General features: G+C 33.7%; 1 protein-coding gene across 2 annotated transcripts; it reads left to right on the top strand.

The window, feature by feature from the left end:
* Positions 1 to 7,907: 7,907 nt before the first annotated feature.
* On the top strand, positions 7,908 to 21,999 carry LOC134683191 (uncharacterized). Of its 2 annotated transcripts, none has more exons than XM_063542336.1 (8): positions 7,908 to 8,009; positions 9,419 to 9,482; positions 12,950 to 13,206; positions 14,675 to 14,882; positions 15,490 to 15,722; positions 16,777 to 16,966; positions 19,815 to 20,009; positions 21,676 to 21,999. In XM_063542336.1, exons 1-8 carry the CDS (start codon positions 7,995 to 7,997, stop codon positions 21,996 to 21,998), a joined length of 1,485 nt encoding a protein of 494 aa, XP_063398406.1. In that variant the 5' UTR covers positions 7,908 to 7,994; the 3' UTR covers position 21,999. The 2 variants fall into 2 exon arrangements, with proteins under 2 accessions (XP_063398406.1, XP_063398407.1); XM_063542337.1 differs by lacking the exon at positions 7,908 to 8,009 and adding an exon at positions 8,194 to 8,307.
* The last annotated feature ends 3 nt before the right edge of the window (positions 22,000 to 22,002 follow it).

Below are 22,002 nucleotides of genomic sequence, written 5' to 3' on the forward strand. Positions count from 1 at the left end.
TCATATAAAAAAGAAGATGAGGTAGGATTGCCAATTAGACATTTCTCCACATGAGACCAAATGGCACAGAAATTAAACTATAGGTCACCGTAATGAGCATATTAATCTTTAAAAGGCATGTATGTGCTTACATGGATCTGAAAAAAGATGTGGGGTTTGTGTCAATATAAAACATCAACCTAGTGACAGAAATCACAACAAGACATGTATTATCATGTTCAATAAAAAAGTTTTTAGGGTAAACGTCAATTAGACAACTGTCAGAGAAACAAAATAGCTAAAAAACTTGTATGTACAAGTTGTACAGTAAGATGAGAAATAAGATTTAAGTCAAAGTGACCGCAATCCCACCATCAAAAATATACAAAGGAATTCTATATTCACGTTTGACGGCAAGGTTACAAAACAGTAGTGCGATTATGCACAGACATATATCTATATTGTTGTACTTGCAGTCATTTACATGAAGTTACCTTTTTGAAATTGAAATTAAATCCGTTAAGTTAAGTTACATTGAATATGGTAAAACCTTTTTAGCTCACCTGGCCCAAAGGGCCAAGTGAGCTTTTCCCATCACTTGGCGTCCGTCGTCGTTAACTTTTACAAAAATCTTCTCCTCTGAAACTACTGGGCCAAATTTAACCAAACTTGGCCACAATCATCACTAGGGTATCTAGTTTTAAAAATGTGTCCGGTGACCCGGCCAACCAACCAAGATGGCTGCCATTGCTAAAAATATAACATGGGGGTAAAATGTAGATTTTGGCTTATAACTCTGAAACCAAAGCATTTAGAGTAAATCTTACATGGAGTAAAATTGTTTATCAAGTCAAGATCTATCTGCCCTGAAATTTTAAGATGAATCAGACAACCAGTTGTTGAGTTGCTGCCCCTGAATTGGTTATTTTAATGAAATTTTGCCGTTTTTGGGGATAATCTTGAATATAATTATAGATAGAGATAAACTGTGAACAGCAATAATGTTCAGCATAGTAAGATCTACAAATAAGTCAACATTACCAAAATGGTCAGTTGACCCCTTAAGGTAGCAATACACAGTTAGAAGTTTAGTTTCGCATTATGGCCCCTGTGAATTTTTTAAATATGAAAGTTTTTGTACAATAAAATTGATTTTTAGATAATTGAAAAATAATATAGCCTTCTTAGTGGGTTTATATGAACATTTAGATTGATTTTAACATGTTTTATAGGCCATTTCTATGATTGACAGTCCGTATTTTCCTATCCGTACCGTTCATAGGTCCCTAAATTATTGTAGTGTTTATCAACAAGTTTTGCGCTCGATCTTTTCAATTCAATTTTATGGAAAAACGAGCAGGACCAATTGATAGAAATAAACCTATGGATTCAGGAAAGGTATCACTGTAATTCATTGAAATTTTCCTTTAGACCAAATTTTTGAGACTTTTGTGACATGTTCACCCCCCTTTTTTGCTATATTTTGTATCTAAGAAATGCAGATTGTTGCCATGGTTACACCCAAAAGGGATTATATTTCACCCTTATGACCATTAGAAATCAAATCTATGGAAGATTTTCTTTCTAAAAGTACATACATGCATAACACACATATAAAGCCTTCTTTGTTAGACAGGAGGTGAAAGAGGGTGTTTAAAAATTATGAGTGTCAATTTTAAGTTTTTTTCCTAACTGTGTATTGCTACCTAAGGAGTAATTGCCCTTTATAGTCATTTTTTACCAATTTTTCGTAAATTTTTGCAATCTTTTCAAAAATCTTCCCCTCTGAAACTCTTGGGTCAAATTTAACCAAACTTAGCCACAATCATTATTAGGGTATCTTACTTCAAAAATGTGTGCGGTGACCTAGCCAACCAACCAAGACGGCCGCCATGGCTAAAAATAGAACATAGGGGTAAAATGTAGATTTTGGCTTAAAACTCTGAAACCAAAGCATTTAGATCAAATCTGACAGGTATTAAATTGTTTATCAAGTCAATATCTATCTGCTCTGAAATTTTCAGATGAATTGGACAACTGCTTGTTGGGTTGCTGCCCCCAAATTAGTAATTTATAAAGAAATTTTGTCGTTTTTGGTTATTATCTTGAATACTATTATAGATAGAGATAAACTGTAAACAGAAATAATGTTCAGCAAAGTAAGATCTACAAATAAGTCAACATGTCCAAAATGGTCAGTTGACCCCTTAAGGAGTTATTGCCCATTATAGTCAATTTTTAACAATTTTCACTAATTTGGTACATTTTTGTAAATTTTTACATCTAAAGGGCCAAGTTTTTTATAGATAGAGAAAATTGTAAGTACCAAGAATGTTCAGTAAAGTAAGATCTACAAACACATAACCATCAGCAAAACATAATTTTGTCATGAATCCATCTGTGTCCTTTGTTTAATATGCACATAGACCAAGGTGAGCGACACAGACTCTTTAGTGCCTCTAGTTTTAGTGAGTCGCGAACAAGGGATCATTTTGTTGTCATCATACAGCTGACCCACAGAAACAATTGCCGACGCTTTGTACACTAAAGTATAAAGCTCTACTATACGGTCTGGAAAGGAAAAAATATTTCCCAAAATCCAGCTTTTTTTCTAATAGTTTTAACATGATACAATTCTCTTTATTGAAGCAAAGATATGCAATAATAGTTTGTGTCTGTCATTTTTCCGTGACAACAAATGGTAGACGGTTGCTTTTTTTCCCCAATATTTTTTTTTTAATTCTTTCGAAGAATTTGACTGCTAGTTTTGAGGTCTTGAACGAATGAATAACTGAATGAAATTCGCAAATACATGTAACAATAACATTTTTTGTTTCCAATAATGTTGGTTTGTTGATGTAATATCCAGTTATCTGTGATAGTGTTGTAATATTTGCCGCTGCACATGGTGCATCTTTATCGATCTAAATTACTGTAGTTGTTACAGAATGATCGAATTTATATATCTATCTACCTATCCACAAGGAGGGAAGTCTATTTACCTAATGATAAGGTTAACAAGGGATTAAAGCGATAAAACAGATTGGATGGGGCTTGCGTTTGTAGGTACGAATGCTTTGTGTGTAGATTTACCATTTACTTCAGCCATTTCAATTTGTAATGTTATGCAAAGGTTATATGATAAGCTCGTTGTTAAACCTTTACCACGACCCATTAGTATTTAGGATATTCATTTCTATATGAAAATGGTGATTTCTTTGTTCAATAATTGCCAAATACCTGTTATGTTCCGCCTAGTCACTATTTGAATGCATCTTTTAGTCTTTATTGGTAAGCACAATGTTTCTACAATGACAGAGACTTAAGATGTTTTTTGCAAATATGACAAAAACAGCTTTAGAGTTACGCCCCTGCTAACCTTAAGTCATCAGGTTTCAGCTCTAGAGTTCCCAGTGAAGACATTATTTTTATTTTTCACGCTCACACTATTAACAAACAAAGTTTGCAGAATGAAAAAAAGAATGCAATCTGAAGTACATCTTCACATTTACATGTGACTGATGCTGAACTGCGTGCAGACATACGATGAAGTCATTTTTAATAGTCATTTAAGGAAAGTTGCACTTTTTAACCAATCTAGGATTTTCTAGAACTATTTGTTTTAATTGCAAAGAAGGACAGATCCTAAAATAGACATAATGTCTATGTTGAAGTCTTTTTTACAGTTTACTCTGAGACTCATACAATTTCAACATAGACATTTTGGAAGTTGCACAATGTCACCATGATATATAAACATCGTGATATGCTTCACTATGACGGCAAAAATGTAACATAGAATTTTAAGCAATATATAATTTGTACGATAAGACACAATAATATATAACATACATAAGGAGGACTTATATTTGAGGACAATCGATTACTAGCAGAAAAGCAAGGTTTAGTTTTAATAAATAAGTTAACTTCTTTGGTTTTCTATCATTCTATTGTCTTCTCTTTTGCTTTTTGCAACACAGGTACTGCATGGTTACATATGTTCAACCAGAATATATATCATTTAATGTTCATTTGGCAATTCAGTCAGCTTGGTATGCTTATTACTAGGTGTTAGTGACTTAAAGTACTGAGTAACTCTCAGATCTGTACAAATGCTTTTGTTGTTTGGATGTATAAGTACCAGTCCACGTCCACGCTGTATTTTTGCTAGATTTATTTCTATTTGTTGCCATCTTATTAGCTAAGACTTTTATTAACTGATTTTGGTAGTTTGCTCTAATGTTGCACTGTTCATGGTAAGGGAAATAATGGTTGGCGCCTTCAAACGAGTTTAACCCCGCCAACTTATTTATGTACCTTTCTCAAGTCAGTAGCCTATAACTCAGTCGTTGTTTGTTTTTTGCTGTATACCAGTTTTGTTTTTGTCCATTATTTTGTAATAAAAAGGCCTACAGTCCTTTAGATTGTGAACAAGCAAACTTAATTTGCAAGTGTTAGACGTAAAAGTTTACGTTTTGTCTATATGTTGTGAGACCAACTATTCTTGCAGAGGTGTAAATATCACAACAACACACTGTACGGTAAAGTCTATAGTTAAAAACTCAATTAATAATGGAGAAAAGAGACAACAACCCGACCAAAGAGCAGAAAACAGCCCAAGGCCACCAACCTTTAGAATAAGGCGAAACCATAGGAATATCGATATACACAGTGGATGAAAAATATTGGGAGACCCACCATATCTCTTTATTTGTATACATAATACAAGGATAAAAATAGTTAAATGTTTGCTTGCGTTGATAAAGAGTGCAATATGTTCTTTATTTGAACAGAAATCATGAGCCGTCATAAGGTATAAAGATTACATATTTATTTCTCATTCGCATCATATGAAAAATAAGGTGACATTTATTAGACTGACAGCCATTAACTGTAATTTTAATCCTCACTTTTCACTCTGTGGTGAAAGATTTTGAAATTTTTATAAAGTCTTAAACTAGATTGGACAAATCCGATAATCCACAAGTTACTTTGTATGAATCTGTTTCTCTTATGATTATGATTGATAAAAACAAAAATGCCATGTCCATACCTGCCAAGTTTTCAAAATGCCCATGGGGGTTTTGCGTGCAAGATGGATGCCATACTCCTAGAAAACCTTCAAGGAGGCCTTCAAATACAGTGTTATGTTGTTTTTTTGGCTTCTTAATACTTTTATAAGCCTCAATTCATTGTAAAATTAATTGTTTTGTTAAAATTGTGGACATAATTGCTCTTTAAAAAATTCAATTTGGGAGCCTCCATGGGGGAAATCCCCCTCAAATAGTGACAGTTGGCAGGTATGCATGTCAGTACCTTTTGAATTCCTGATTTCTGTGTCATATAGTTATAATTGATGAGTAGAAACTTCACTTATGTATGAATGGATCAAACGGAAGCAAACATTAATAGAATACCACTTTTAATAAAAAAGAAATAATTTAATTTCCTCTGAAGGTGACCTACTTGAGGGTTGTATATTAAACATATATAAAAGGTTTAGAAGTTTCCTTTGGCGGATGCACTTGTGTTGAAGGCGAGTATGGTAGCTCCTGCGCATCACCAGTTTACCGTGTTTTATTACCTAAATAATACTATCACATTTAATAACTATCATAGATACATAAATATACGCTCTAATTAAATAAAGTAAAGCGCTTTGAATATAGGAACGGACAAATGCGCTTTTGCATACCAATACCTGTTTAGGAGTTAATCTGACACGAACCAATAATCCACGTTACAATAGCAAGGATTTTTATAAGATTTAAAAAAATTGTCATTTACAGTAAGTCATACGTAATAAAATATGAGAAAATTAATGATGGTCAGCAGGCAATTTTGTTATTTGCACTAGTACTACATAGTACTATTAAAAGGGTTCCGAAAATCTGACAAAAAGTAAAACACAAGGGGTTTGAACATCCTTTACAGACCTAGCATTGGGCACACAAGATCCACTTTGTTTTAATTTGAACGACGACTATAAAACCCCACAGCTTTTTTATGTGGAACTCTGATATTGCATTACGTTGTTTTATCATAACTTAATGTTATTGTGTCTTTATATAATATAGGTATGACATTGCGTAATGATTTTTTGATATAACTTAATGTGGAATAGTCATTACTTAATGATGTTTCTCTATTACACGATATGGTTTTGTACTGACTTGATATAGTCTTTTCATTACTTAATATAGTCTTTTCATTACTTAATATAGTCTTTTCATTACTTAATATAGTCTTTTCATTACTTAATATAGTCTTTTCATTACTTAATATAGTCTTTTCATTACTTAATACGATTTTGTCATTACTCGATTTGGTTTCGTTAAGACAAAGTCGCATCAAGTAAAGATAAAACAACATAATGTAATAACAGAGTTCAACATAAGGCAGCTGTGGCGTTCCATAGACGACCAATACAGATGCTTCTTCATATACTTCCTGTTACAGTATTAAAATTATGTACACAGTCGTGCATATACATGTACATTTGAAACTGCACGCAATCGTGTCGTCATGTGGAAGATGGTTTAAAACATCCAATTTTTCAAGTCCAGCTGCCAATATTAGAGAGTTTGAAGACTGTACTTTAAACAAAATATTATTAGATATTGTGAGCAATCCTTTATAACAGTAAGACTATCAATTAAAATGAACATTTTATTTCAAAATCAATATACAAGTGAATTCAAAATCGTTACCTTTTTTACATCATTTTCACATGCACATTACCCTGATGCGGAGAGTACGTACCTTGTTGTAGTATACGTTTTATTTTGAACCTGATTTTACTGTAAACCCAAATTATTTTCGGAAATATAAACATAAATAGATGTGATAAAATTGTCATTGAGACAACTATTCACCAGAGACCAAATGACACAGAAATGAACGGGGACTATAGATCATCATACGGCATTCAACAAAGATCAAAACCCATACCGCATTGTTAGCTGTAAAAGAACTCGAAATTACAAATGTTCAGACATACACGCTGAGCTGGACTTTAACGTGCTTGTTAGTATTACCTTACCTGAATACCGAGCCGAACAGTCTTTGCTCTGACTTAAGTCTTAATGTCAGTTGCGTAATTGAGAAACAGCAACATATATATATATACCAATTTCAAAGTTTTTGGTTTGACCCGGGCAGTATTCGAACACACGACCTCCCAAACTCATACCTAACACACTAACACGTCGAGGCGATACGGGACAATATAAAGAAAGACTACATCAAAAGTATAGGAAGCTACCATTTAATTTTTATGGGAGAACTAAAAAAGGCAGGACCGAATAGAATGATAAAAAATAACACTTCTATCATCAGGGTAAATACAGACCGCGTTTTATCCTTCAATCAGCCGACCATTATACAAATAGCATGTGCACATACATGTACAGTTATAAGTGTGTGCTTTATTTATACAAAGAAAATTTTCTGTTACCCAGCAAGTGGAAATGTGGGGTCCTCTTTTCTGTGAAAAATGCAAACAATTTTAACAAGTAAAGTTGCAAGTGCGAGATGAAAATTGCAGGATAAAAACAATATACGAATATTGTCAAATAATATAAAATTTTATTGTACTCTCTACGAAACAGTAGAATAGCTCGGCGAACCTCGCTTTTCGTTCTGTTTCAAAAGCTCGTACGTACAAATACATGTTATACTTTCCGATATATATATAATTTTTTATACAGTTATGCCAGTAGGATTAACGTGGGCTAATATGGCAATTAGTATAACTCAGAATATAACTATAACTCTATAACTATGTATTCATATATATTTTGATTAATCGCAAAGGCCACCAGATTCCTTTATTCCAATAACATACATTCTTACTCCCTACATTTTTCAATCTTTACTTGTTAATGTCGATTCCGTGTGTAGCCAACTACACCATTCCGTATGATAACTGAGGATTATAATCACTTGTTCCTGGCAGTTATCGATTATATTGATCGATATATGACGATAATTCATTATGTTATTGGAACAACAACATGATTTCTTCACTCGTAAGTCAATATTTGTTTCATATAAAGATTCAACAAATCGTTGTACATTTTATCAAGAAAATTCTTTAATCAATAGATAACACACATATATACTATATATATTTAGATATTGTGTATCGACCTTAATTTTCCTCAGCGTTGGGTCACTCAAGTATGATCATGAATAGTGTAATGGCATTGAACTACCTTTGACTGAGGAAATGAATATCAAACGGAGAAATTACACATTTTGATTATCATGCATGATTCATTGAATCCGATGTTAATTATTTGAAATAGTTAGATCGATCACATAAAGGTTTGTATTTATCAACAACACATAACTTGTTTGTTTTATTCCATTGGTATTGTTTTACGCGTTATATATCGGTTCTTTCTTTGTTTTCAATTGACAAATTTCACTGTGGTTAAAACATTAAAAGACTGGAAGGACATCTGGAAATCAATTTGTTTCCCATTTTCAAGTTTGTAACGTAAACATAATGCAATTTGTGGAATGCAATTGCACATTGTAAAAACATACAGTTTGTATACTACGTTTACGCAAGAGCTCCATATTGATTGATTTGAGCTTGAAGACAGAAGAGAGACACAATACAAGGTCCCCTCATTTTAAATTAATTGATGAATGAACATATAATTATTTGTTTATGTTTTCTAGAATAATTATTATACAAATTCTGTCTTTATGTGAGTAAATAAAATATGTAGTTGAATTAACTGTTGAAAAGCTGATATTCTCTGAGTTCAAAGTATACTGATGATATTTTCTCAAATAGAAAACAAATACATAAAGAAACATCAGCTACCACTAATAAAACGAGTTTGGACTCCAATGACATTTGGTAAATTAGTAGAGAGAAATTTAAAAGACCCACGGTCCCCTAAAAATAGAAAACACATAATAACTTCACAACCCATTTTCCTATACAATTCCTGTAGAAGCAGAACAGCTATTAATCTCGGACAACTAATACTTCAGTTGTATTATGAGCTTTGCTCCGTGGGGAAATGTCCTACCGCAGTCCATTGCAGTGTATGAAGCTGGATTATGTAAGATACATTTTGTACATGTATCTACCATATGAGCAACTTGCAAATAAACAGGAAGGATGATAATTTATGTAAAATAGATAGGACAAACTAATAAAAAAGGCAGGACCGAATAGAGTGAAAAATAAAAGGCAGGACAGAGATTACAACTTTAAATCAAATACAGGAAACAATTTTCATCCTAGACCCCCTTCCCACTGAAAAAGGAAGCTCCCTAACCTTAACCTACAATCTTTGAATATCATGCCTTTACGATTGATGTTTGGACAACGTCTAAGGACAACTAATTGTAGAACAAATCTGAATATTTCTTTCATACAATAAAGTAAATATATTATTTATTCTATTAATTGTAGATCCATTATGTCTCCGTGTCCTTACTCTTGCTAATATTGACGGCATCTATTACTGTACAAAAAGGTATGTATAGAATAATCGTAATGAATTAAAAAAAACACATATAGTTATACTAAATCTTTTGACAGAAGAGACTTACAAAACGATAATTACAAGATTTAACTGAAATGTAGTCCGAGATTACTCTGACGTCCAACGGCTGTTTTGCCAGACAAGCTGGGGCCGTGGGACGTCAGAGCTCGTCCCATATCAAAAAGTGGATATTTGCCCACCCAAAATAGATGCGCTGCTTCGTCGCTTCTGGTGCCGACTGACGGCCTTGGAACTATAAAAATCGGGCATCAATCTGTTCATTTTTCATTTATCTCTTCATTTATGTAAGTTTCACCTACCTGCCAACCTTTATTTTTCCATATTTTAACAGTATTCACAGTAACCCATCGATTTCGGCATTTTGCCTTTCATTTTCAAAGATTATCACGTGACTACGAGAAAACAGTGATGATTTATGCAAATGACCATAATGTAACACCTCGTTCATTTACAATACAAGTTATCTAAATGTCCGAGAGCTTCCGACTGTAACGTGGTCGGAACTAAATGCTTCATACCTATCTCCTGCAAAGGAGGTGAAAAATCGTGGTTGGCTACTAAATGTTAAACATCGATCTCCTAAAAAGGAGGTGAAAAAATATAAATATTTGCATATTTTGAGTCTCGAGACTACGAACTCTCTCGTCCATTTGAAAGTGAAAGTCAAAATGTCGAAATCGATGGGTCTCTGTGAAAACTGTTAAAATATGGAAAAATAAAGGTTGGCAGGTAGGTGAAACTTACATAAATGAAGAGATAAATGAAAATTGAACAGATTGATGCCCGATTTATATAGTTCCAAAGCTGTCAGTCGGCACCAGAAGCGACGAAGCAGCGCATCTATTTTGGGTGGGCAAATATCCACTGTTTGATATGGGACGAGCTCTGACGTCCCACGGCCCCAGCTTGTCTGGCAAAACAGCCGTTGGACGTCAGAGTAATCTCGGACTAACTGAAATGGTGTTGAGTTAACTAGCAGACAAGGCTCATTTAATCTGCCTGGAATTAAAATGTGAACAGGTATGCATAAAAATTGAAAGTGAATTAAAAGGGATTAGGGACATGCATATATGCAAACGAGACAACATGCATATACGACGCCCCCATCCCCCCACCCCCAAAAAAAAAATAATAACGAAAGAAATTACATGTAAATGACGGTATACAGTGTTCAATAATTAGTAGTTGTTCATAGAAATTGAGAATGGAAATGGGGAATGTGTCAAAGAGACAACAACCCGACCATAGAGAAGACAACAGCAGAAGGTCGCCAACAGGTCTTCAATGCAGCGAGAAATTCCCGCACTCGGAGGCGTCCTTCAGCTGGCCCCTAAACAAATATATATACCAGTTCATCAGTATGTCAAACATTAAACCAGTCAGAATGGGGACGTTAAATCCGATGCCTCGTGATAAGAGAATACAAAGTGGCAGTTCCAATGTCCTCGACCTTCATCCAGAACTGTCTCTATGACAGGACCTTTTTATTGCATTTGGTGTTGAAAATTCTCGTCCTGAACATGCATGACATATTTGCCACTGGACGTTAAGGAGCCAATGATAAACCTAACTCTTGCTCATGCAGTCGTCTACAAATATATTAATTCATGTTAGAGTAACGATTTGAAAACGACAAGTTTGTTAATATCAAATATAGTGAACATTTTGTTGGCCTCATAATGCACTCTAACAATCACGTGAATATCATAAAATCAATCTCAGTATTAAGAACATTATTTTCTTGTTTTTGAAACGCCAGTTTAGACGCGTTTAGGTTTTTGTAACATAATGTTCTAAGGGATTTAACCGTTTTAGTGAGGTACATGTACATATACTAATTGCATTGATTTCAGTCAAGTGTTCCTTAAACTTCATCCAAAAAGTATACTTTCATTACGACCAATAAGGAACTGTTCTTTCTTTTTTATACTACCAATGAATTATTATACTTCTAAAGTAGTACTAAAGTCAAATGCAATCTCACCGCGATGAAAGACAAACAGTAATCTAAACAGTAGTTTAGAAAATACAACATATACAACTAAAGACTTAACAACACGACATATATGCAGCAGTTTGGAGTCAGATTGCAACAGTAACAACCAGTGTAATTTTGAATTACATGTATTTAAAACCGATGCAAACAAGTTGGCATGGCCCGGGCATTACTCTTAGATTTGTACTCTGTGTATTATTGCTGTACCCCTATTTTGACAATTTTACCTATTATGTATGTTTTGTTCACGCATCGTTGTAAATATAATGTAATTTTGTGCGACTGTCATTCAAGTCAGACATTTAGCGCCATAAAACCAGGTTCAAATCACCATTTTCTACATTTGAAAATGCCTGTACCAAGTCAGGAATATGACAGTTTTCCATTCGTTTGAAGTGTTTTATCGTTTGATTTTGCAATTTGATTAGGAACTTTCCGATTTTAATTTTCCTCGGTGTTCAATATTTTTGCGATTTTACATTTTGTTGTTAGGATTTACAAGTACCCGGCCACGTCCTATCAGTGTTTATGTAAGATGTACTTCTATTTGTATCTGATGACCTTTTTCAACTGATTTGTTTTGTTTTTTCGTATGTTTTACTGTTAAACCACTTTCCTAAGTTAGGTGGAGGGTTGGGATCCCGCTAACATGTTTAACCCACATTCTGTATGTATGTGTCTGTCACATGTCAAAAGCCTATAATTAAGTGCTTGGCGTTTGTTTCTGTCTTACTTATTTCTATTCCGTTCATTTTTTTGGTACACTAGGCCGTTAGTTTTCTCGTTTGAATTATTTTTCATTTCTGATGTCGGGGCCGACTATGGTATGGGCTTTGCTCATTCATTAAGGCCGTACGGTGACCTAAATGTTAATTTCTGTGTATTTGGTCTCTTGTGAAGAGTTAGGAAGGGAAACACACAAAAAATGTACTCTAGGATGAAAAATGTTGTCCTGCATTTTATTTTAGTTGTACATGTAAATGTAATATCTGTCCTGTCTTTTTATTTGTTACTCTATTTTATCCTGCCCTTTTTTTATTAGTTTATCCTGACTGGTCTTTTTTACGTAAATGTAAGTTGTCATCCTGCCTTTTTTATCAAGTTGCTCATCCTGCCTATTTTTTTACCCAACACTCCTGTCCTGCCTCCCCAATAAACATTGAATGGTAGCTCCTTAATGCATTAAACTAAAGATCTGTGTATATTGGACACCTGATCCAACTGTGCTATGATAGGCCATCCGGAGGTTAGAGCTGAGCACAACTTTTTATGGTGTTTCATCAGTGTTTTGATTTTTTTGGCAATGTCAATGATGCTGTCCATATAGAATCTTGACACAATCCTCAACATGTCACAGTTTAAATTACCAGCATCATTTGTACAGCGACGATTTCATAGTTACATGTATGTTGCATACAGTTATACATTTAATGTTTAACAGTTGTTGATCTAACCAGTGAAAACTGCAATACTGATGTTCTGTCAACCAGGCAAAATAAAGACGTTCAGCTCATACTAGGTAGGAATGGAACTGGTAACGTTTCTGACATTGACGGCTGCTATTATATAGTTAAACTGGAATATAGTACCTACATGCGTAACAGAATAGAAGTGACAGTTTCTTTGGAGAGCATCCTTGATTGTGAATATAAAGTAGAAATTTATCCAGGAGATCCTATAATTAATAGAAACATTGAGGTAAACTGTATTTTTTTTTACAATAATGTCACAGCTTTCTTCGGTTAATTTAAAAACTGTACCAGTACGTTTATGATTCATCAACACATTTTGATAAAAATGCACAGTCATTCTAGAAACAAGTTTCCTCCGCACTTAAGTTGTGTCAATCAGCAGTAAACAAGCAAAATGTAGGGGAAACACAATATTCCTCCGCAGACGACTGTCTTGTCAGCCTGTCTTCATTCTCCGCTTAAGAAGTGTTCTTCTCTTCCATTATTTGTTTTCTAGCTCGAGAATATTCAATAAACTGAAGTGTAGAAAAATGCATTATTTTATTTCATGTTAACATTAGAAGTTTATTTCTGGCCGGGTTTGAATAAGCCGGCTGCTGTATGGTGATGTCGGTAGGACAAGTGGCTGTGCGTATCTAACTAGTTAGGGAGATTGGACATACATTCAGAAGTCATAAACGTGTTATTATGCATTTTTTTGAAGATTTATTCTATTTCACATTTATCCAAACTGAGGAACTCATGTTGTTAGATATTTTAAAACAATTTCACTTCATCTCATTCTGATCAGTTCTAATTTTGACCAATTTTTATTTTTGTAACTCAACATCTGTTCATAAATATGGTGAACCAATATAACAGAAAGAATATAGGACATCTCCCCATGACACAATATCAGTACATGAACAGCGAAAATCTCAAAACGCAACGGAACAGCGCTTGTATTGCTGGTTTTAATTACACAGTCATAATTAGGTATTGGCAGGTCTTATTTACAGAAACTGTTTACTTAGGTGAACAAACCATAATACGAATCAATGCAGGTGTATATTGTAATTTATTTTGTTGGGTTACTCTCATGACAAATGACCAAAAAGGAAACAGATACATTGTAGACGAACAATAGTAAAAAAAAAAAAAAAAAAAAAAAAAAAAAAAAAAAAACCAACACGAACCCGAACCAAAAAGACGGGGGATGATATCAGGGTCTCCGGAAGGGCAGGCATATCCTTCTCCACATGTGGCACCCGTCGTATTGCTCATATTATTACAAACCCGGTAAATACTCTTATTCTGTACCCTCATTCGTGGAATGGGACGGGGAATGTAGTTACAACATAAGGAACATATCCAATATCATCTGTGAAACGGGTATTCCGTACCGGTCAATTTGCAATCGAGTCGCAATAGCGTCCATACAATTTACGAAGGGTTGATTTCAACTGACTGACTCAATAAATGTGTTGTTAATACACCCACTTTAAAAAAAATAAGGGTCAGATTAGTCTTCAACTTTGTACTTGTTTGGCTTGATAAATATTTTGATATTAGCGTCGCTGATGAGTCTTATGTGGACGAAACGCGCGTCAGGCGTACTAAATTAAAATCCTGGTACCTTTGATAACTAATTAATCGTTAATGACTTCTCAACTTGTTAATCGTGATATTACAAGATACATTAATTATTTCCACAGACTCTAGACTGTGACTCTAATCCTTCATGGACAGGTCATTTTCCAACCAGAGCCATATTTCTGCGGTATGTTCGTTCTGTTGTGAATACTACAACATACATTGATAACATCAATACCAGATTTGACAAGATAATGACTAATATCACATTTGGTACCTGCTGGTCATGCTACCGAACGCCTACATTTTATGGAATACCAAAAAAGAAGCGTAAGTATATGGTAGAAAAATGTAGTTCTTTGTCGAAATGAATGCCTTATTTTTTAAATCGTCTTTCAAAATGTTATTTTTTTCTTGATTTTTTCCGACTGTTTGCTCGTGATGCTGGGATAGTTAGTTCATACCAGCTGGTTTTATAAAGTGACTGTTTCATTATTTAGTCATAAGTTATTGATCCCAAGCTTTTAAATTGTATTCATCAATAAACATATGATCATGGTGATATACTTATAATATTTTTTTGTGTAACAAGCCTTTTACATATGATAAAAAGCAGGTAGTTTCGGTAGAATAAAGAACACAAGAAAAGTAAACCCAAATTATTGTTAATATTTTGGATCCTACGTGTTGTTTTAAGGGAGTCATGCTTTAAGCAAATGTTTAAAGTCAGCAACTTGAATTTTATCTATGAGTTTGAAGGATTTTAAATACCAAAGCACGTGAATAGCTTAATGGTCATGCTTTAGTTACATGTTAGACATGGTACAGTTATTTAAAAACAATTGTCATGGTTTATGATAAATTGTTAATTTATCTGGAAACATGTAACTGATGTTTATTAATGTAAATACTTTACAATTACATATTTTTATTGTAGTAACAGATTACTGTGGACGTGACGTTTGTGCCGGTGGTAGAGATACAGAATATTTATATACGTTTCCAAACTATATCACTTATGAACGGTGTCCACCATGTCGTTCTATATCTTTTGATGTCAAGGATTCCGCTCAGATATGTTTTAAAACACACCAGTACACGCGGTACATGTTTGTTTGGGGAACAAATTTATGCAATGCCAAAGTGAAAATTGACAACAACTCTGTATTGGTATGAGAGTTATATATAATTAAGACATTGATTGCTTAGGCAGCAACCGTTTGATTTTCTGGGGGGGGGGGAGGCTCTGGTTTTTTTTTCTGTACAAACTTTTTTTTTTCGCCTGTGACGAAAAACAATCTATTTTTTTCACGACAAGTCGAAAACAATTTTTTTCTTTTTCAATTTTAGCATTACATATAGTGGCAGCTGAGGGTGTAACAAACAATTTTTTTTTTCAGAATTCAAAACAAATTTTTGTCTCCAAAAACTGGAAACAAACTTTTTTTCCAAAAAAAACCATAGCCCCCCCCCCCCCCAGAAAATCAAATGGTTGCTGCCTTAACATTTCAATGTAATTGTAGATGACCATATTAATAATAATAGGTGTGTGGAATATACGTAGCAAACACAAATCTACATTTACGTGTACGTCTGAAAACCTAGAGCAAATTATTCAGGTCAACAATGACAAGGTTCTTTAATAAAATATTCGTGTTAAAAGCCGTACATTGACCTATAATGGTTTACTTTTATAAATTTTTACTTAGATGGAGAGATGTCTGATTGGCACTCATACCACATCTTCCTATATCATTTTGTAAGGCAATTGTCAATTAGCAGAAAGAAAATAGTCATGCAAGTAGGTTTTTTTCTAGATGATATATGATTTAATTTGTTCATTAGTTTAAGTTTATTATACAATAGTACGAACATCAACGGCATCATCAATCAATGTGTTTACTTCCTCTTACGACAGCGGGTTTATGAATTTTGGGAACCTCACTTCAAGATTTTTCTTTTTCACCAGTTTAGAGTTTTCAATAAAACAAGCTTATTCAATTATTTTTTACCAATTTACTTAGGGATGGAAAATACCAATGGGTCAATTTTATATAAAATACCCTAGCTATTTCAATGATTTTCATGTCGGCAAAGGAGCAATGACCACTCTGATGGTGATATTAACCGACAAAAGGGGTCAGATATCACTTTAAAATAACGCAATCATTGTGTACCTCGTTGTATATTTTAATTAAACAAAACTCGTCTCACTTTCTTTTAGATATTAAAAGACAGTTTGCAGAGAAAATGGTGTCTTCCTTGGAATTTAAAAGACAAAAGAGTTGAATTTACCTTTGGTGACGATTCCAGTTGGGGTTGTAGAGCTACAGTCAGATGCAATGTGGAAATTCAAGTCATTCCTGAAAATAAAAATACATATATATGTCCAATTTCAACACCTAAACCAAAAGGTAATGTCCATTATGTATGCAATTGAACGGAACAAAGCTCGACTCCATAAGCAATCAATCATGAGAGCCGTGGTGTAGTGGTTAGTGCGTCGGGCTACTAACACAAAAGGTTCCTTGTTTAATTCCCGTTACGGGATGAAAATTTCAGGAACTGAATTTTCGACTCTCCCTTGACACCATTTGCGAGTATGGTCTTGAGAAATATTGATAGTCCGTCGGAAGGGGACGATACATGGCGGACCCGTGTTAAGAGAGAGCCATATATCTTGCACGTTAAACATGTTAAAGACACTCTTGTAGATTTCGAAAAATACAAGGCTAATGCCACTACAAGGCAGCACTCGCACCCGCAAAGTGGAAAGGTTTAATATAAGTTGCAAAACTTGTTTCCCAATCCACTATAAATAAATATGTTTAAACTAAACTAACCAATCATTTTATTCTTTAGAAATAAGAAAATATCAGTTGCAGAAAATTATCAAATAGGAACCTTAATTGTAGGCCCGGTCGAAAAGTAGTACATATATTAAACAAAATAGTTCCTACGCATATTCGTATCTTTGTCAATAGGTGAAATATTTGGGTAATTTTGGTAACAACTGAAATCACTGTAGGACCATTGTTTAAAGTTTCCTATAAATGATAAAGAAGAATATAACGTTTTAATAGGAGGGCATATTTGTCCTGTTGTTGAGATCAGAAATACCATTTTTTGTACTATCAAACTTCCAGGAAGCAGTACGCTCTAATTTGCAATAAAAGGTATGCTGATTATTTCAGCACAAATCAGGATAAGGTATATTTTAACAATGTGGCTACTAATTAGTTGTTTTATACCTGACCAGAACAGTTATTCTAGTAATAAAACGTTTTCCATTGGTCGTCAACAATTATTCGTACATAATTTGAAACAGTGAATTATATGTTCATGAACCGGTATTGAAATTTAGTTTGATATAAAAAAGAAGATGTGGTATGATTGCCAATGAGACAACTGTCCACAAAAGACTAAAATGACACAGACATTAACAACTTTAGGTCACCGTATGGCCTTCAACAATGAGGAAAGCCCATACTGCATAGTCAGCTATAAAAGGCCCCGATATGACAATGTAAAACAATTCAAACGAGAAAACAAACTGACCTTATTTGTATAAAAAATGACGCTATTTTGAATTACGGAATAACTTGAGTTAGGACATTAATATTAAGTCTTTCCACTTTTCTATGGAAAGATCTATTGTATTTGTTCTGATTATTATTATTTTTTTCTTGCGATACATATTTGTTTCTCAATCTGTCGCTTAAAATTTTCTCATATTGTCAAGGTCAGAGTACACGGATGCTTCATCTAAACTATCATTGTCTATGTTAAGTGGACCGTGAAAATGGGATAAAACTGTAATTTGGCATTAGAATTAGAAAGATTATATCATAGGGAAAATGTGTACTAAGTTTCAAGTTGATTGGACTTCAACGTTATCAAAAACTTCCTCGACCAAAAACTTTAACCTGAAGCTGGACAGACGGACAAACGAACAGACGAACGGACGAACGGACGCACAAACCAGAAAACATAATGCCCATAAAAAAATGGAGCATAAAAAAAACTTTAATTAAACGAGCCCATGTGTATGGTTCTAGAGGAAGCAGATTAAAATCTTAATTTGTCTTGATATATGAATGACAGTCACACTTCTGTATATATATATAATATACAAATTGACAAGATTCCCCATTGTTATACGCTATTCTTACAAGACTATTTTAAGGATCTATTTTACTGGAGCTCACCTTCACTTGTTTGGTCGTATTATTTTAAAAAAAACATTTTCTATTATTTTATTTGCAAGACAAAATGGAAGACCAATCAAAGACGATATAATATCAATGGGTGTACATGGATTGGCATTTTTAAAAAGGTGTATTTATTATATGTCATTAAAAGGAATCCCAGAAATAAAAAAAAAATCTTTTGACTTGTAGTTGGAGGCTGTGCACCTCTTTTTTATATTTTACTTGTAAGGTGTCATTTTATTGCTTTTTTGTTGCATGTTTTCCCAACTTGTTCATGTGAATGTCTTGTTGCAAATTCATTTTAAAAATTAAGCCCTCCACTGTAAAAAAAAAAGATACATATGTTGAACTATGTATTTGAAGCACGTCTTATTTTCTTCTACCTATAGGATAATACTCTCATATAAATACATTTATACCAACACGACTAATCATTTGATACAAAAAAGTAGTTATATAAATACGGATATTTCTTAGAATTGACGGTCATTCTTTAAAAGTTACGGTCATCATTTTCAAATTACGGTCCCCCTTGTTATGAATCGCTGATTCTGTTACGGTCATCTCGATTGTGATTTACAGTCATCTGAGCGATTTTTTCAAATCGAAATTCCTGTTTGATGCACATTTCTCGGTAGTAATACGTGATTTCCGTATGAATCTTTTATAAATTTACATCGTATCAATGTATGTTTTGTAAAGAAAATGATATAAAAACACTTTAACAGACAATACAGATACTGACCTAATTTTTCATCCGACATATTGGGATGACCGTGAATGCAGTTACGGTCATCAGCTTAACCCCAGTGATTGTTCATGTTGTTCCTGACTTACGATCAATCCTAGTCGTAAAACCGACTCCAAGCTTATAATTTGATACGCCAAATGCATGCTTCTTTTTAAATACAAAACTCACTAGTGCTGTTCGAATTACGACAGTGTGAATGCCAAATCAAAAAGAAAATTAACGAGTGGTACAAATTATTATCTATTTCCAAATGAATATTTTAGTTAGTATTTTCAAACGCTTTGTTACATTTAATTGCAGAATGGTCGTCATGGACTGATGACTTTGATGATACGGATTGGAACTCGCCATCTGATGATGATGACAATGATAGTGAAAACCAAACATTGATTATTGCCCTTATAGTTTCCTGTACTTTAATAATGATGTGTGGATGTTTTTGTAAATATAAATGTAAAAGATCTAGAAATAGCGAGGATAGTGAGCCGAGGCAAGGTAATTACACTTTGTCCTATTGATATTAACATGGCCGGTTAAAGATTTATTGAAATTTTGAATTTTATGTTATGATGATGATGATGATGATGATGATGATGATGATGATGATGATGATGATGATGATGATGATGATGATGATGATGATGATGATGAAAACGATAATGACGAAGACAATTGCAATGATGACGATGACGATGACAATGCAGATGGCGATAATGATGATTATAATAAAAACAACGACGAATTTGACGATATTAATGACGACTTCTATGATAATGCTGATAATGATGATGACAACGATACTGACGATGCTGATAATGATGTATACGACGATATTGACGATGCTGACGATAACGATGATTGATTTTTTTTCATACATGTATACATATAATGTAGAATTGAGCAATGATTTGTAACGCATGGCCTTCGACAATAAGCAAAACGCATTCCTCATTGTCAGTTGCAAAAGACACGGACAAGTACAAAAGTTCAAACTAAAATATATGTACCAACGGCCTTGTGTATTAAACATATAAAGATCAACAAACACAAATCAAATATTACAGACAACTTCCAACGATAAATAGTGAATGACTGGTTGCTGACTTGGGTATGCATATATAGATCGCATTGGGGTTACACATGTTGATGAAGTAATATATTCGGTTTAGTTATTGGAGTGGTGTATATACCTTTCTGTGGATTCATTGATAGTCGTTGTATATCAGTTTTCGTGGATTTCGGGGGTACAGGATAACCACGAATTTAAATGTTCAACATATTGTAAATTTTCCATTGGCTTGTTTAAAGACTTTGGCAAAACGACGAAACAAAATATACACGAAAGTGTCAGGTTTCCTTAATCCACGAAAATTAGTACCCACGAAAATAAATGAATCCACAGTATTAAAAAAAAAATGTACAAACAACATGTACACTTTCGATTCAAACTTGTCTTTGTAAATCCACATACCGCGGTGTTATACATTTGTTCATGTTATAAGTCCACTTTTGATAGAAATGGAGATAGCTGTATAATTGATACCAAGTGCAAAAGTGCATCATTCTATGCAACTATAATCTGATAACACGAGATTTCTACACAATTTAAGTACAGGCCACTCTTCAGTCTCTGCACTCTAATTGGATTTTTATAATTTATGCATCTGGTTAGTTCAGTGACAAACATTTTTATATGGTTGTAAGTCCCCTATTTATGAGTTATTTTTGCAGTAAACTAATTGCGATATAACTTATCTTAGAAGTACTATATGTTAACTGTTCGAATGATTTAAACAAAGGCTATGAGAAATTACAATGTATTACCAAATCACGTCAAGTTCAGAATTTGAAATATTGAAAACAGTTGAAACAAAACTTGGTCCAACCCCGACAGAAATATAACCATGAATTCTAACAACAATGCTAATGTAGTGGAGAGATCTATCTTAAAAAAGGGATTTTTTTTTAAGAAGCTGCTAGTATGATTTTGAAAACATTTTCAATCGAAGATTTACTCGTACACAAAGTCGATTTTGATAGAATTGTTTATTTCTCAGTCAAATATGTATACTAGCCCTTTTAAATATCATATTAAATTTCAACAGTTATAAACAATTGAAAAATGATACCATATAAGAATCTCATTTTCCTCTTATTGTAGTTATAAATATGCACTACATGCAGAACAGTATATATCAAAGAAAGGCAGATCAACCGACAGCGTCTGAATCAAGCGACGAAGGTCCGGACATTTCAGAAAACTTCAGAGACGTTCGTCGTTTTCCCGACATTGAAACATGGGCCGCATCATTTGCAAATGACAATTCAGAAACAGTTCATGACCAGCAATTACAGGAAACAATGCAAGATAACTCTGACTTAGACTCACATCCACAAGCATCATTGTCAGAAAACATTGATGATCACGAAAGAGATCCTCCTCCTTCATACGAGGAAGTCTGCAGACATTACCAGCCTTCTTGACGTT

The sequence above is a fragment of the Mytilus trossulus genome, chromosome 9, assembly GCF_036588685.1.
Source record: "Mytilus trossulus isolate FHL-02 chromosome 9, PNRI_Mtr1.1.1.hap1, whole genome shotgun sequence".
Lineage (NCBI taxonomy): Eukaryota > Metazoa > Mollusca > Bivalvia > Mytilida > Mytilidae > Mytilus > Mytilus trossulus.

Coding starts and splice junctions, on each gene's coding strand:
- LOC134683191 (XM_063542336.1), top strand. Junction 14,883..15,489: donor TGGAATACCAAAAAAGAAGC/GTAAGTATATGG, acceptor TTTTTATTGTAG/TAACAGATTACTGTGGACGT. Junction 16,967..19,814: donor TTCAACACCTAAACCAAAAG/GTAATGTCCATT, acceptor ATTTAATTGCAG/AATGGTCGTCATGGACTGAT.